Below are 16,177 nucleotides of genomic sequence, written 5' to 3'. Positions count from 1 at the left end.
TAACAGCTACAGCCACCCGAGCAGATAGTCTCTGCATGTCCACTCTATCTATCCCCCTCATCATCTTATAAATCTCTGTTAAGTCACCTCTCATCCTCCTCTGCTCTAAAGAGAAAAGCCCCATCTCCCTCAATCTTTACTCATAAGACCTACCCTCCAAACCAGGCAGCATCCTGGTAAATCTCCACTGACTCTCCAATGCTTCCACATCCTTCTTATAGTGAGGTGACCAGAACTGAACACAATATTCCAAATGTGGTCTCACCAACATCCAGTACAGTCGCAGCATAGTCCAATATAGTTGCAGATCTAGGGGTACAAGTTTGTTGCTCCTTGAAATTGGAGTCACAGGTGGGCAGAGTGGTGAAGAAGGCATTCGGCATGCTTGGTTTCATTGGTCAGGACACTGAATAAGGAGTTGGGATGTGTTGTTGAAGTTGTACAAGACATTGGTAAGGCCACACTTGGAATACTGTTCTGGTCACCTGATGATAGGAAGGATGTTATTAAACTAGAAAGAGTGCAAAACGGATTTACTAGGATGCTACTGGGACTTGGTGGTTTGAATTATAAGGTGAGGCTGGACAGACTGGGACCTTTTCCTCTGGGGGGTAGGAAGCTGAGGGGTTAACCTATACAGATCTATAAAATAATGAGGGCCATAGATCAGCTAGATAGTCAACATCTTTTCCCAAAGATAGGGGAGTCTTAAACTCGAGGGTTTGGGTTTAAGGTGAAAGGGGAGAGATACAAAAGGGTTCAGAGGGGCAGCTATTTCATACACAGGGTGGTGAGTGTCTGGAATGAGCTGCCAGAGCCGGGTAGAATTTTGTCTTTTAAAAAGTATTTAGACAGATACATGGGTAAGGTAGGTATAAAGGGATATGGAGCAAATGTGGGCAACTGGGGCTAGTTTAATGGTTAAAAACTAGGTGGCATGGACAAGTTGGGCCAAAGGACCTGTTTCCATGCTGTAAACTTTTATGACTCTACAGCAGAAGCATTGCAACCCGAGGATTCTGATTTTAAGTGATGAGCAAAAGACCCAACATGAGGATATTGATTTTTTCCCCCCCACAGTAACTCGTAGCAATTTGGCTGTCTAAAAGAATAGAACATAGAACATTACAGCGCAGAACAGGAAGATCATACAGATGTCATTTACTGACTGAATATTTAAAGGGGGCACATCTATAGGCTATGGGGGTAAAAGCAGGATAGCGGGATGGGAATTGGAGAACTCTTTCAAGAGCAGCTACAGGCACACAAGGCCAAATTTGTACTGGATCATTCTCTGAGACACATAGCTAACAGAAATAAGGTCAGTGAGTCTCCAGACTCTGAAGGTCACAAACATATTTTCATCCTAAACAGCTCCCCCTGTATACATATCCTCTCCCTGGCAACCACTATGAACTCAAAAATACCAGGCAGAATGAACCTTCTGACTGACAGTCTCTGGCTCTAAAAGCAAAATACTGTGGATGCTGGAATCTGAAACAAAAACAGAAAATGCTGGAAATCTCACAAGTCTGACAGCATCTGTGGGGAAAGAATCAAGCTCTGACGAAGGGTCATCTCAACTCGAAATGTTGGCTCTATTCTCTCCCCACAGATGCTGTCAGATCTGCTGAGATTTTCTCTTTTTGTTTGAGTCTCTGGCTCTTGCCCGGAAGTCCCCCTCCTTCCAGGCTGTGCCAAGTGCCCAAATCCCAGTCCCTCTGCCTTCATTACAGGCCTTTACAGGCGTTTGATAAGGTTCACCATGGAAGGCTTCTGCAGAAAATGCAGATGTATGGGATTGAGGGTGATTTAGTTAATTGGATCAGGAATTGGCTAGCAGATAGGAGACAGAGGGTGGTGGTTGATGGTAAGTATTCATCATGGAGCTCAGTTACAAGTGGTGTGCCTCAGGGATCTGTTTTGGGGCCACTGCTGTTTGTAATTTTTATAAATGATCTGGATGAGGGTATAGTTGGGTGGATCAGTAAATTTGCTGATGACACCAAAGTCGGTGGAGTGGCAGATAGTGAAGAGGGGTGTCATAGTTTACAGAGAGACTTGGACAAGTTGCAGATCTGGGCCGAGAGGTGGCAGATGGAGTTTAATGCGGAAAAGTGTGAGGTAATTCACTTTGGCAGGAATAACAGATGTGTAGAGTATAGGGCTAACGGTAGGACTCTGAATAGTGTTGATGAACAGAGGAATCTAGGTGTATGTGTACATAGATCCCTGAAAGTTGGGAATCAAGTAGATAAGGTTGTTAGGAAGGCATACGGTGTCTTGGCGTTTATTGGTAGGGGGATTGAATTTAGGAGCCGCAACGTCATGTTGCAACTGTACAAAACTCTGGTGCGTCCGCAGTTGGAGAATTGTGTGCAGTTCTGGTCCCCACATTATAGGAAGGATGTGGAGGCATTGGAGAGGGTGCAGAGGAGGTTTACCAGGATGTTGCCTGGTATGGAGGGGAGGTCCTATGAGGAGAGACTGAGGGATTTGAGGTTGTTTTCGTTATAAAGAAGGCGGCTAAGAGGGGACCTTATTGAAACATACAAGATGATTAGAGGTTTAGATAGGGTGGACAGTGGTAGCCTTTTTCCTCAGATGGAGAAAGCTAGCACGAGGGGGCATAGCTTTAAATTAAGGGATGGTAGTTACAGGATGGATGTCAGAGGTAGGTTCTTTACCCAGAGGGTGGTGAGGGATTGGAATGCCCTGCCTGCTGCAGTTGTAGATGCGCCTAGTTTGGGGGCGTTTAAGAGATCTGTGGATAGGTTTATGGATGGAAAGGGATTGGTTTAGGTTAGAGGGTCATTGCTTTTTTAATTGGTTGGCGCAACATCGTTGTCCGAAGGGCCTGTTCTGCGCTGTAATGTTCTATGTTCTATGTTTAGCACATTCTCCAACAACAACGCTCTCAGACACATCAAAACCTTGGTGTTTGAATTCACTCACTTACTGTGTTCCTGCTGCTGTCACTTGTCAACGAAAGCACTGAATGCCGAACAAGAATCACAGGAGCTGCACAGAATTCAGCTAAACTTACTGAACAATCGGTAGGCTGGTGTGACACAGCAGTACAGAGAGGTACATGTACCACTCTGCTGCCCAGAGCTCCAACATCAAAAATATAAAGATCATCAAAACCCAAATCTCTGCAACCCCAGCTGTATCTCAAGGTGCTCAGTAACCCGTATTTCAGTGTTCCTTTTTACTGACTTTCTACTGATGTTGTGGGACTGGTGGGGTGCTTGCATGCTGAGGAATATTGGCTAGGTGATGACACAATGTGGTAAGGGGTGGGAGTTAAGAGAATCATAGAATCATAGAATCCTAGAGTGCACAAAGAGGTCCTTCGACCCATGGAGTCTGCACTGAACACAATCCCACCCAGGCCCTACCCCCATATCCCTACATATTTTACCCACTAATCCCTCTAACCTACGCATCTCAGGACACTGAGGGGCAATTTTTTAGCGTGGCCAATCAACCTAATCCGCACATCTTTGGACTGACGAAGGGTGCGAGGGCAGTGAGGTAAGACAATAGAGAGTGGGGAGGGGAGCAGAGCGGCATGGTGGCACAATGGTCAGCACTGCTGCCTCACAGCACCAGGACCCAGGTTTGAATCCTGGCTTGGGTCACTGTCTGTGTGGAGTCTGCACATTCTCCCTGTGTCTACGTGGATCTCCTCCAGGTAGTGGTTTCCTCCCACAGCCCAAAAGACATGCTGGTTAGGTGTACTGGTCATGCTAAATTCTCTCTCAGTGTATCCGAACAGGCGCTGGAATGAGACAAGTGGGGGACTTTCATAGTAACTTCATTGCAATGACAATGTAAGTCAACTCATAACCAATAAATAAATCAACTTTAAAATATGAGTGAAGGTGAGACAGGAGTCCTACTGGAAGCACAAATGAGCAGCAAATTGTGTATGAGAGTACTGCCCCTCCTGCGTCGGCTTGCTGTAATGTTGTTAGAGTGCAGTAGAGACTCCATTCTCTCAGTTAGCTCTGGAACACAAGGGGGTGGGGGACTGCCAGTCAGGGTGGGGGGACCAGCAAAAAGGGGATGAAGGTGGGAGAGACCAAAGACAAAGAACAACACCAGCCAACAGCATTGACACAACTGTAACCATCCAAAAAAAAAGAAAAACATTCACTACCTGTTGTCTCTGCCTCCTGGATGCCTTTACCCTTTGTCATCCAATTATTAGAGTCAGAACCACAGAGTCACCATTTCTCAGCACCACTTATTCTGTCTCCCCGCCCCAACTCAATAACGCAGGATGCATCCTGCCATCCCACCTCCCTCCCACCGAGCCCTTCTGTTAAGCTGCAGCAGCAAGAACAGTGAATGGGCTCTCTGTGTGAGGGTGCAGCACACAAACAGACTATAGCCGTCCGTCGCACACTCCCTCAGGCACTCGACATAAAGAAGCACTTGTTCGCTTTGCCTGCCTTCTTTTCCAGCTCGACTCACTGGAAATCTGCATGGTCCAATGAGAAATGGCAAGGGGAAACCAAGGGCAGCAGTCAAAATCAGCAGGAATCTGTAAGGGTAAGGCTGGACTGCCTGAATGCTAACTGTGGACAGAGAGCTGTCCAGAGAGAAGAGCAGCACAGATGGGCTTCAGTCACAGGGATTTGATAATTAATGGTTAGGCGGCATTCTCTGCAGTCCTGACCAAGAGCATTACCTGCCACAAAGAGTAAGTACAGCTCAGAACCAGCAGAGGGAAACTTGGAAAGACAGGGAGCAATGACAGGGAGCAAAAAGGAGCGGGAAGGAACATCAGAAGTAAGGAACGAAATCAATGAACTAGATCTCAATGGAAAGTGAGCAGTAGACAACGATGCAGTTGGGAAAGTTTGACAAAGCAGCACAGAATGACTGAACAAGTAATAAAAGGGAGGAATTGGAGCAAGACAAGCGAAAATAAACAAGAAATATAAAGATACACAGTAAAAGCTTCTGCAAGTATATCAAAGAATGTTTGACATATTGGTGTCTTAAGAGTTTAAAAATGGAGAACTAATAATGGGAAAGAAGGAAATGACAGACTTTGAACAAACTTTGTAACTTCACAGTAGAAGACACGACAAACATCCCAAAGATAGCAGGAAATCAAGAGCCAAGCAGGAAAATGGAACGGTAAACAATCACAATCACTGGGGAAAAGACACTGGAAAATGACTAGAACTAAAGGTCGTCGAGTCCTCACGAGCTGATGACCTACATGTGAGGGTCTTAAAGAAAATGGCTGCAGAGATAGTAAACGCGTTGGCTGTAATCTTCCCAAATTCCTTAGATTCTGGAACGGTCCCCTTCATATTGGAAAGCTGGAAATGTAAGACCGCTATTTAAGAAAGGAGGAAGAAACAGAGCATGGGGCAACAGCTGCCTCACAGCTCCAGGGACTCAGGCTCAATTCTGGCCTTGGGTGACTGACTGTGTGGAGTTTGTACATTCTCCCTGTGTCTGCGGGATTTCCTCCAGGTGCTCCAGTTTCCTCCCACATTCCAAAGATGTGCAGGTTATGTGGATTGGCCATGCTAAATTGCCCTTTAGTGTTCCAAGATGTGTAGGCTAGGAACATTAGTGGGGTAAATACATGAGGTTACAGGGATAGGGTCTAGGTACGATGCTCTGTTGGAGAGTCAGTGTAGACCCAATGTAGTTATTCTAATGTCTGTCATAGGAAAAATGCTCAGATCCATTATTAAGGAGGTTATAACAGGACATTTGGAAAATCATAATAGGACAGAGTCAACATGACACTGTGAAAGGGAAATCCTGTTTGACTAATTTATTAGAGCTTTTTGAAGATGTAATGAGCAGGGTGGCTACAGGGGAACCAGTAGATGTAGTGTATTTGGATTTCAGGAAAGTATTCAATAAGGTACAAGGAAAAAGTTAATGGTGTTGGAGATGATATATTAGCATAGAGGATTGGGCCAAACATAGGAATTAAGAGCTGAAGTAGGCAAATTCAGCCCTTCTAGCCTGACAGGAAACTCAGTCAGTATAAAAGGCTCATTTTCAGGTGAACAAACTATTACCAATGAAGTGCCACAGGGATTAGTGCTGAAGCTTCAACTATTTTCAATTTATGTTATTGATCAGGATGAAGGTACTAATATGCAAGTGGACAAAAATTTGGCAGATGAAGTATAATATGAACAAAAAAAATTACAGCAAAGAAACAAGTCCTCTGGCCTTCCAAGCCTATACTGACCATGCTACCCAAATGAACTTAATCCCCCTATCCTTCCAGGGACCATATTCCTCTATTCCCATCCTATTCATGTATTTGTCAAGGCGCCCCTTAACAGTCACTATTGTACCTGCTTTCACTACCTCCCCCAGCAGTGAGTTCCAGGCATCCACCACCCTCTGTGTAAAAAAACTTGACTCGTACAACTCCTTTAAATGCTACCACTCACACCTTAAACCTATGCCCCCTAGTAATTGACTCTTCCACCCTGGGAAAAAGCTTCTGACTATCCATGCCGCCCTTGCCCCTCATAATTCTGTAAACTTCCATCAGGTCGCACCCCCCCCACCCCCCAACCTCCATTGTTCCAATGAGAACAAACAAAGGTTCTTCAACCTCTCCTCATAGTTAACCCCCTCCACATCAGGCAACATCCTGGTAAATCTTTTCTGTACCTTCTCCAAAGCCTTTACATCCTTCTGGTAGTGTGGCGACCAGAATTGAACACTACATTCCAAGTGCAGTCTAACTAAGGTTCCATAAAGCTGCAAAATGACTTGCCAGTTTTTAAATTCAATACCCCGGCTGATGAAGGCAAGCACCCTGTATGCCTTCCTGACTACCTTCTCCACCTGCATTGCCATTTTCAGTGATCTGTATACCTGTACACCCCGATCCCTCTGCCATTTACTGTATATTTCCTATCTATATTAGACCTTCCAAAATGCATTAGCTCACATTTCTCTGGAATAAACTCCATCTGCCATTCCTCCACCCAAGTCTCCACATGATCTATATCCTGCTGTATCCTCTAATGGTCCTCATCACTATCCGCAAGTCTACCAACCTTTGTGTCATCACAAACTTACTAATCAAACCAGTTACATTTTCCTCCAAATCATTTATATATATTACAAACAGCAAAGATCCCAGCAATGATTCCTGAGGAACGCCACTTGTCACAGCCCTCCATTCAGAAATGCACCCTTCCACGGCCACCCCCTATTTTCTATGACCAAGCCAGTTTTGTATCCATCTTGTCAAGCTAACCTCTGATCCCTTGCGACTTCACCTTCTGCACCAGTCGCCCATGAGGGACCTTGTCAAAGGCCTTACTGAAATCCATGTAGAAAATATCCACTGCCCTACCCTCATCAATCATCTTTGTCACTTCCTCAAAAATCTCAATCAAGTTAGTGAGAAATGACCTCCCCTTCACAACACCATGTTGCCTCTCGCTAATACGTCCACATATTTACAAGTGGGGGTAAACCCTGTCTCGAAGAATTCTCTCTAATAATTTCCCTACCACACACGTAAGGCTCACTGGCCTGCAATTACCTGTATTATTCTTGCTACCCTTCTTAAACAAAGGAACAACATTGGCTATTCTCCAATCCTCTGGGACCTCCCCTGTAAGAAGTCTCATAACACCAGGCTTAAGTCCAACCAGTTAAACCTGGTGTTGTGAGAATTCTTACTGTGTTTACCCCAGTCCAAAGCCGGCATCTCTACATCACGACCTTCCCTGTAGCCAGTGAGGATACAAAAATTTCTCTCAAGGCCCCAGCAATTTCCTCCTTTACCTCTCTCAATATTCTGGCATATATCCCATCAGGCCCTGGGGACTTGTCTACCTTAATATTTCTCAAGAATCCCAATACTTCAGATCTCAACATGGCTCAAACTATCTACATACTCTTTCCTAGACTCATCATCCACCAATTCCTTCTCTTTGGTGAATACTGACGCAAAATACTCATTTAATAAAGTGGGAAAATGAGAGGTTGTCCACTTTGACAGGAAGAATAGAGAAGTAAAATATTATTTAAATGAACAGAAACTGCCAAAAGCTGCAGTCCAAAGGGATCTGGGTGTTTTTGTCCATGAATCACACAAAGTGAACTTGCAGGTACAGCAAGTAATCAGGAAGGCAAATGGAATAATGGCCTTTATTACATTAAATGTAGAAAAGTCTTGCTATAGCTGTATACAGTATTGATGATATTGCACCAGGAGTAGGGTACAGAATTGTTTTTTTTTTACACTTAGGGAGGGAAATGCTTGCATTGAAAGCAGCTGTAAGAAGTTTCCTGAGGTGAAGGATTGCCTTATGAGGAAACATTGAACAGATTGGAGATGCATTTTGATAGACTGAACCAGAGCAGGACTTACTGGGGTAGGGCACTGGGGAGAGTTATAGAACAAAGAGATCTAGGGTTTCATGTTCATAGCTCCTTGAAAGTGGAGACACAGGTAGACAAGGTGGTGAAGAAGGCATTCAGCATGTTTGGTTTCATTGGTCAGAACAGTGAACACAGGAGTTGGGATGTTTTGTTGAAGTTGTTCAAGACATTGTTAAGACCACACTTGTAGTAGTGTGTAGTTCTGGTCACCCTATTACAGAAAGAATATTATTAAACTAGAAAGAGTGCAGAAAAGATTTACTAGGATGCTACCGAGTAAATGCTATTATAGTAAATCCTTTCTGCACTTTTTCAAGTTTAATAACATCCCTTATATAATTGGGTGACCAGAACTATACACAGTATTCCAAGTGTGGCCTTACCAATGTCTTGAGTTTGAGCTATAAGGAAAGCTGGATAGACTGGGACATTTTTCCCTGGAGCATAGGAGACTTAGGGACAATCTTATAGAGGTCTATAAAATGAAGGACGTAGATCAGCTAGATTGTTAACATCTTTTACCAAGAGTAGGGGAGTCTAAAACTAGAGAGCATAGGTTTAAGGTGAGAGGGGAGAAATACAAAAGGGTCTAGAGAGGCAATTTTTTCACGCAGAGGGTGGCGAGTATCTGCAACATGCTGTCAGAAGTAGTGGTAGAGGCGGGTACAATTTTGTCTTTTACAGTTACATCGATAAGATGGGTATGGACCAAATGCAAGCATTTGGGACGAGCTTACAGGAAAGTCAGTGTAGACCCAATGATTAAAAAGGAGGGTGGAATGGACAAGTTGGGCTGAAGGGCCTGTTTCCATGCTGTAGATCTCTATGACTTCATGTTCATTGGAGTTAGAAGAATTAAGGGATAAAGACAAAAGAAGGAATAAAATTCTTAAAAGGTGCAGGAGCAGAGGAAAATCATCAAAGGTGGCAGGAGAGGAGGAAGAGCAATTAATAAAGCAAATAGTACTCTGGGCTTTATTTATGGGGGCATAAAGTACAAGAGGAGGAAGTTATGCTAAACTTATATAAGACACTATTAAGACCTCATTGGAGAGAATGCAAAAAGAGGTTTACAAGAATGATTCGAAGGGTGAGAAACTTAAGTTGTGAGGATAGATGACAGAGGGGGGATTGCACTTTGAGAGAAGGCGGCTAAGAGGAGATTTAATCAAGATGTTCAAAATCACGAGAGGGCTAGACAGAGTAGATAGGGAGATGCTGTTCCTGCTTGTAAAGGATTATAAATGACATGTAAAGTGATTTGCAAAAGAAGCAAATGTGCTGCGAGAAAAAACATTTTTAATACAGAGTGGTTGGGGTCTGGAATATACTGCCTGGAAGTGCATTCAACCTCTCTTTACAACAATCGGAGGTCCCTATCTACTTCAAGAAGATGACCAGCATCCCAGTACCTAAGAAAAGCCAAGCAGCGTGCCTTACTGACTATCGGCTGGTGGCTCTGACATCCATCATCATGAAGTGCTATGAAAGGCTAGTCATGGCACAAATCAATTCCAGTCTCCCAGACTACCTGGATCCATTACAGTTTGCCTACCGCCGCAACAGGTCCACAGCAGACGCCGTTTCTCTGACCCTGCACTCAACCTGGAACACCTAAATAACAAGGACACCTATGTCAGACTCCTATTTATTGACTACAGATCAGCCTTCAACACTATTATTCCCATAGAATTCATCTCCAAACTCCATGACCTGGGCCTTGGCACCTCCCTCTGTGACTGGATCCTGAGCTTCCCAACTCACAATCAGTAAGGATAGGCAACAACACCTCCTCCACGATTCTGATGAAGTGTATCCCTGGCCATTGTGAAAGGCTAGGGAGGAAATTGCGGGTCCGCAGCAGAGATATTTGAATCATCGTAGACACAGGTGAGGTGCCTGAAGATTATAGGATGGCAAATGTTGTCCCTTTGTTTAAAAAGGGCTGCAGGGAAAAGCTTGGAAACTACAGGCCTATGAACCTCACATCTGTGGCGGTTAAGTTGTTGGAAGGTATTTTGAGAGACAGGATCTACAGGCATTTAGAGATGCAAGGACTTATTAGGGACAGTCAGCATGGCTTTGCGAGTGGAAAATCATGTCTCACAAATTTGACTGAGTTTTTTGAAGAGGTAACAAAGAAGGCAAATGAGGATAGTGCAGTTGATGTTGTCTACATGGACTTCAGCAAAGCCTTTGACAAGGTAGCGCATGGTAGGTTGTTGCATAAGGTTAAATCACACGGATCCAGGATGCGGTAGCTAAATGGATTAAAAAAAAACTGACGTGATGACAGAAACCAGAGGGTGGTTGTAGATCTGTTACCAGCCTCAGGGGTCGGTGCTGGGTCCACTGTTATTTGTCATTTACATTAATGATTTGGATGAGAATATAGGGGCTGGTTAGTAAGTTCACAGATGACAGCATGATTGGTGGCATAATAAACAGTGAAGAAGGTTATCCCCGATTGCAACGGGATCGTGATCAATTGGACCAGATGAATGGCAGATGGAGCTTAAGTTACATAAATGTGAAGTGATGCATTTTGGTAGATTGAGCCAGGGCAGGACTTTCTCAGTTAATGGTAGGGCACTGGAGAGAGTTACAGAACAAAGGGTACAGGTTTATAGCTCCTTGAAAGTGGAGTCACAGGTGGACAAAGTGGTGAAAAAGGCATTCAGCATGCTTGTTTCATTGGTCAGAACATTGAATACAGGAGTTGGGGGCATCTTGTTGAAGTTGTATAAAACATGGGTACATCCACATTTGGAATACTGTGTACGGTTCTACTATTACACTATTATAGAAAGGATATTATTAAATTAGAAAGATTGCAGAAGAGATTTACTAGGATGTTACCGGGACTTGATGGTTTGATTTGTAAGGAAAGGCTGAATAGACTGGAACTTTTTTCTCTGGAGCGTAGGAGGCTGAGGGGTGACCTTATCGAGGTCTATAAAATAACAAGGGGCATAGATCCGCTAGAAAGTCAACATCTTTTCCCAAAGGTAGGGGAGTCTAAAACTAGAGGGCATAGGTTTAAGGTGAGAGAAGAGAGATACAAAAGAGTCCAGAAGGGCAATTTTTTCACACAGAGGGGGTCAGTATCTGGAACAAGCTGTCAGAGGCAGTAATAGAGGCTGGTACAATTTTGTCTTTTAAAAAGGGTTTGGACAGTTACATGGGTAAGATGGGTATAGAGGGATATGGGTCAAAAGTGAGCAATTGGGACTAGTTTAGAGGTTTAAAAAAAAAGGGCAGCATGGACAAGTTGGGCCAAAGGGCCTGTTTCCATGCTGTAAATCTCTATGACTCTATCCTCAACACCAGTGCCCCACAAGGTTGTGTTCTCAGCCCCCTACTATGCTTCTTGTATACCTATGACTGTGCCGCCAAATTCCCCTCCAATTCGATTTTCAAGTTTGCTGACAACACCACTGTAGTGGTTCGGATCTCAAACAATGACGAGAAGGAGTACAGGAATGAGGTAGAGAATCTGGTGGACTGATGTGGCAACAATAATCTCTCCCTCAACGTCAACAAAACGAAGGAGATTGTCACCGACTTCAGGAAGCTTAAAGGAGAACATGTCCCTGTCTACATCAATGGGGATGAAGTAGAAAGGGTTGAGATCTTCAAGTTTTTAGATGTACAGATCACCAACAACCTGTCTTGGTCCCCCCATGCTGACTTATAGACAAGAAAGCCCACCAACGCCTCTACTTTCTCAGAAGACAAAGGAAATTTGGCATGTCAGCTACAACTCTCATCAACTTTTACAGAGGCATCACAGGATGCATTGTTTCTGGTTGTATCACAACTTGGTATGGCTCTTGCTCTGTCCAAGACCACAAGAATTACAAAAGGTCATGAATGTAGCCCCATCCATCACGCAAACCAGCTTCCCATCCATTGAATCTGTCTATACTTCCCACTACCTCGGCAAAGCAGCCATATAAAGGACTCCACACACCGTGGACATTCTCTCTTCCACCTTCTTCCTTCGGAAAAGAGGTACAAATGTCTGTGGTCACGTACCAACCACCTCAAGAACAATTTCTTCCCTGCTGCTGTCAGACTTTTGAATGGGCTTACCTTGCATTGAGTTGATCATACTCTACGCCCTAGCTATGACTGTATAGTACATTCTGCACTCTCTTGTTTCCTTCTCTATGAACAGTATGTTTTGTCTGTATAGTGCACAAGAAACAATACTTTTCACTGTATGTTAATACATGACAATAATAAATCAAATCAAATCAAAAGTGTAGTAGGATGAAGGCAGCTTCAAATGAGACATTCAAGAGGACATTTGATGATTATTTGAAAAGAAACAATGTGCAGAGGTACAGGGAAAAAGCAGGAGAATGGCATCAAATCATGATGCTTGTTTGGAGAGTTGTGCAGATACAATGGGCCAAATGGCCTTCTCCACCATAATAATTCTGTGATTTTATGGAAATGTAAAAGATTCACAGGGAGCTTCTCAGAGTAGATAATGAAAGGATATTTTTCCCTCATGGGGGAAGTCCAGAACTAGGGGGTCACAGTTTGAAAACGAGGGGTCTAATATTTAAGGGAGAGAGCAGAGGAAAAGGAATTTCTTCACTGAGAGGCTCTTTATGTTTGAAATGTTCTATTCACAAAACAATGGAAATTGGGTCATTGAATATGTTCAAGGCCAAATTAGATAGAATAGATCCACAAGGTATCAAGAGTTACGGAGGATAGGCAGGAAAATGGGGTTGAGATCACAGTCAGAACACCCATGATCTTATCAATAACAGAACAGGTTCGAGGGGCCGAATGGTCTACACCTGCTCCTATCTTTTAAACGATTCTCCAAGTCATGTGTTCTAGACTCAACTAAAGTTGCAAAATGCCACTGATTGATTGAGCGGGAAAAACTAGGGCAGGTAGAGTTCATTATAAACACGTCTGAGAGTATCGACTTGTTCCCAGGAAAGATAAATTAGTCAGCTTAAAACCCACCCCAACCTCGACTCCAAAATCTCACTCAGTCCTAAGCCTCTTCACCATATCCAATCACCCTGAACATTCACATCATCCCCTGTCCTTCAGTTTCCAACAAACCAACTACACCCCTCACCCCAAATCTCCTATCTCACTAACAGGGCCGGCTCCCTCCCAGCAAAGACTGAGGATCCCTTCTCCCGGCCCCCGGGCTCTACCACTCTCACACTCTGCGCTCACCACCTCCGACTCTCGGCCCACTCCAAAGGCGGTCCCTCCGAAACCTCTCCTCGGGTTAGAGAAAGACTGACCCCGGAGCCGGCACTCCGCGAACGGTGATTCTTCAACATTCACGAACCCAGAAGGTGAGTTATTCTCTATCCCACTTGCTCCTGTGTTTAACCCCTTCACTCCCTGTAACCATACTGCGTTACTCTCCCACTCATTCCTGGGTTTAACCCCTTCACTTCCGGTAACCCAGTATGTCCTTTGGGATATAAACTCTTCAAAGCCTGTAACCCAGACAGTGAACTGTGCTCTGTCCCACCCACACGAAGGAGTTTAACCCCTTCACACCCTGTAAAGTTTTTAGTTTATTAGTGTCACAAGTAGGCTTACAATGAAGTTACTGTGAAAATCCCCTAGTTGCCACACTCTGGCTCCCATTTGGGTACACTGAGGGAGAATTTAGCATAGCCATTGCACCTAACCAGCACGTTGGATACAGAACTGGCTTGGGTGTAGAATGACGTGGAGATCCCAGGCGTTGGACTGGGCTAAGCATATTAAGAAGTCTCACAACTCCAGGTTAAGTTTTAACCTGATGTTGTACATGGCCGTAGAAGACAGAGGGTGGCAGCGGAGGGGTGCTTTTCTGAATGGAAGGCTGTGACTAACGGTGTGCCACAGCGATCAGTTCTGGGACCTTTGTTGTTCATAGTACATGCAAATGATTTGGAGGAAAACGTAGCTGATCTGATTAGTAAGTTTGCAGACGACACAAAATTTGATGGAGTTGTGGAAAGTAAAGAGGACACAGCAAGATATAGACTGTTTGGAGACTTGGGCGGAGAAATGGCAGATAGAGTTTAATCCAGAGAAGTGTGAGATAATGCATTTTGAAAGGTCCAGAGCATGTAGGAATTATACAGTAAATGGTAGAATCCTTAGGAGTATTGACAGACAGAGAGATCTGGGCATACATGTCCACCGATCACTGAAAATGGCAACGCAGGTGGATAAGGTAGTCAAGAAGGCTTATGGCATGCTTGCCTTCATCAATCAGGGTATTGAGTATAAAAATTGGCAGGTCATGCTGCAACTATACAGAACCTTAGTTAGGCCTCACTTAGAATATTGTGTACAATTCTGGTCGCCACACTACCAGAAAGATGTGGATGCTTTGGAAAGGGTACAGAAGAGGTTTACCACAATGTTGTCTGGTCTGGAGGGTATTAGCTATAGGCAAGGTTGGATAAACTCGATTTGTTCTCACTGAAACGACGGAGATTGAGGGATGACCTGATAAAGGTTTACAAGATTATGAGTGGCATGGATAGTCAGATACTCTTTCCTCAGGTAGAAAAGTCAAGTACTAAGGGATATAGGTTTAAGGTGCATGGGGAAAAGTTTAGAGGAGACATGCAAGGCAAGTTTTATACACAGAGGGTGATGAATGTCTGGAACACGCTGCATGGAGAGATGGTGGGAGCAGGTACGATAGTGCCATTTAAGGGGCAACTAGAAGAATACATGAATAGGATGGGAATGGAAGCATATGGACTCCGTAAGTACATATGGTTTTAGTTTATGCAAGCATCATGATTGACGCAGGCTGGGAGGCTGAAGGGCCTATTCCTCTGCTGTACCTTTCTTAATTCCTTGCTGTCTTTCAGATTATGGGCGGAAACCCAAGCAGACACGGGAGAATGTGCAGACTCAAGCTGGGAATCGAACCTGGATCCCTATCATTGTGAGGCAGCAGTGCTAACCACTGTGCAACCGTAACCCAGCCAGTGAGTTACTCTCAGTCTTCCTGTGTCACCGCTAAGGTTTAACCACTTCACACCCTTTAACCCAGTGAGTTACTCTCAATTGAACTGTTTTTGTATTTGTAAATGGAATGTGAGGCAAAATCAGCATTTGTTGACCATTCCTGATTGTATTTGAGAAGGTGATGGTGAGCTGCCTTCTCACACTGCTGCTATTGTGTGGTGTAATTCACTCACAGAACTGTTAAGAAACCTATTCCAGGCTATTGAACTGGTAATACAGTGAAATCACAGTGTGTCAACCTGGGATGACACAAAATTCTGGTTATGTCAAATTTCCATTGGCAGAATATCAAATCCCAGGGAATGACATCTTTGAAAAGCCAAAATTCTACTCTGGAAACTCCAGATTTGTCAAGTTTGTCTGACCTTGTCATATGACCGCACCACCGATCAGAGTTAGGCCACACAAGCATATGAAAATGGAGCATAGGACAAACTACCATTTGATATCAAGATCGTCCTGTGAAATAATGTGCAAAAGGATGTTGCCTTGGCTGGAGAGTTTTAGTTATGAAGAGAGATTGGATAGGCTTTGGTTGTTTTCCTTGGAACAGAGGAGACTAAGGGGGTACTTGATTGAGATGTATAAAGTTATGGGGGACATAAATAGACAGAAAGAAGTGTTTCCCCTTGGTGGAAGGATCAACATCCAGAGGACATGGATTTAAGTTAAGGGGTAGGAATTTTAGAGGGGATATGAGGACAATCTTTTTCACTCAGAGGTGGGAATCTGCCCAAAAGGATGG

The 16,177-nt window shown here is 44.0% G+C and overlaps 1 protein-coding gene across 10 annotated transcripts in view; it reads right to left on the bottom strand.

Annotated features, from left to right (window-relative positions):
- Positions 1-13,813, bottom strand: part of pacsin3 (protein kinase C and casein kinase substrate in neurons 3) — a 62,102-nt gene extending 48,289 nt beyond the window's left edge. For 3 of the 10 annotated variants that reach the window (XM_080191642.1, XM_080191657.1, XM_080191658.1), the window contains exon 1: positions 13,689-13,753. In XM_080191642.1, coding sequence (XP_080047768.1) covers positions 13,689-13,727 — 39 coding nt within the window. In that variant the 5' untranslated portion in view covers positions 13,728-13,753. Of the gene's footprint in view, positions 1-4,165; positions 4,230-7,267; positions 7,287-13,617 lie in introns of those variants that run through there. The other 7 variants (XM_080191648.1, XM_080191655.1, XM_080191647.1 and 4 more) reach the window with 7 other exon arrangements.
- Positions 13,814-16,177: the final 2,364 nt, after the last annotated feature.

Source organism: Carcharhinus amblyrhynchos, chromosome 6, assembly GCF_965287045.1.
Source record: "Carcharhinus amblyrhynchos chromosome 6, sCarAmb.v2.hapA, whole genome shotgun sequence".
Classification (NCBI taxonomy): domain Eukaryota; kingdom Metazoa; phylum Chordata; class Chondrichthyes; order Carcharhiniformes; family Carcharhinidae; genus Carcharhinus; species Carcharhinus amblyrhynchos.
Note: the sequence above shows the minus strand (reverse complement) of the source record. Positions and strands in the feature narration are given on the sequence as shown.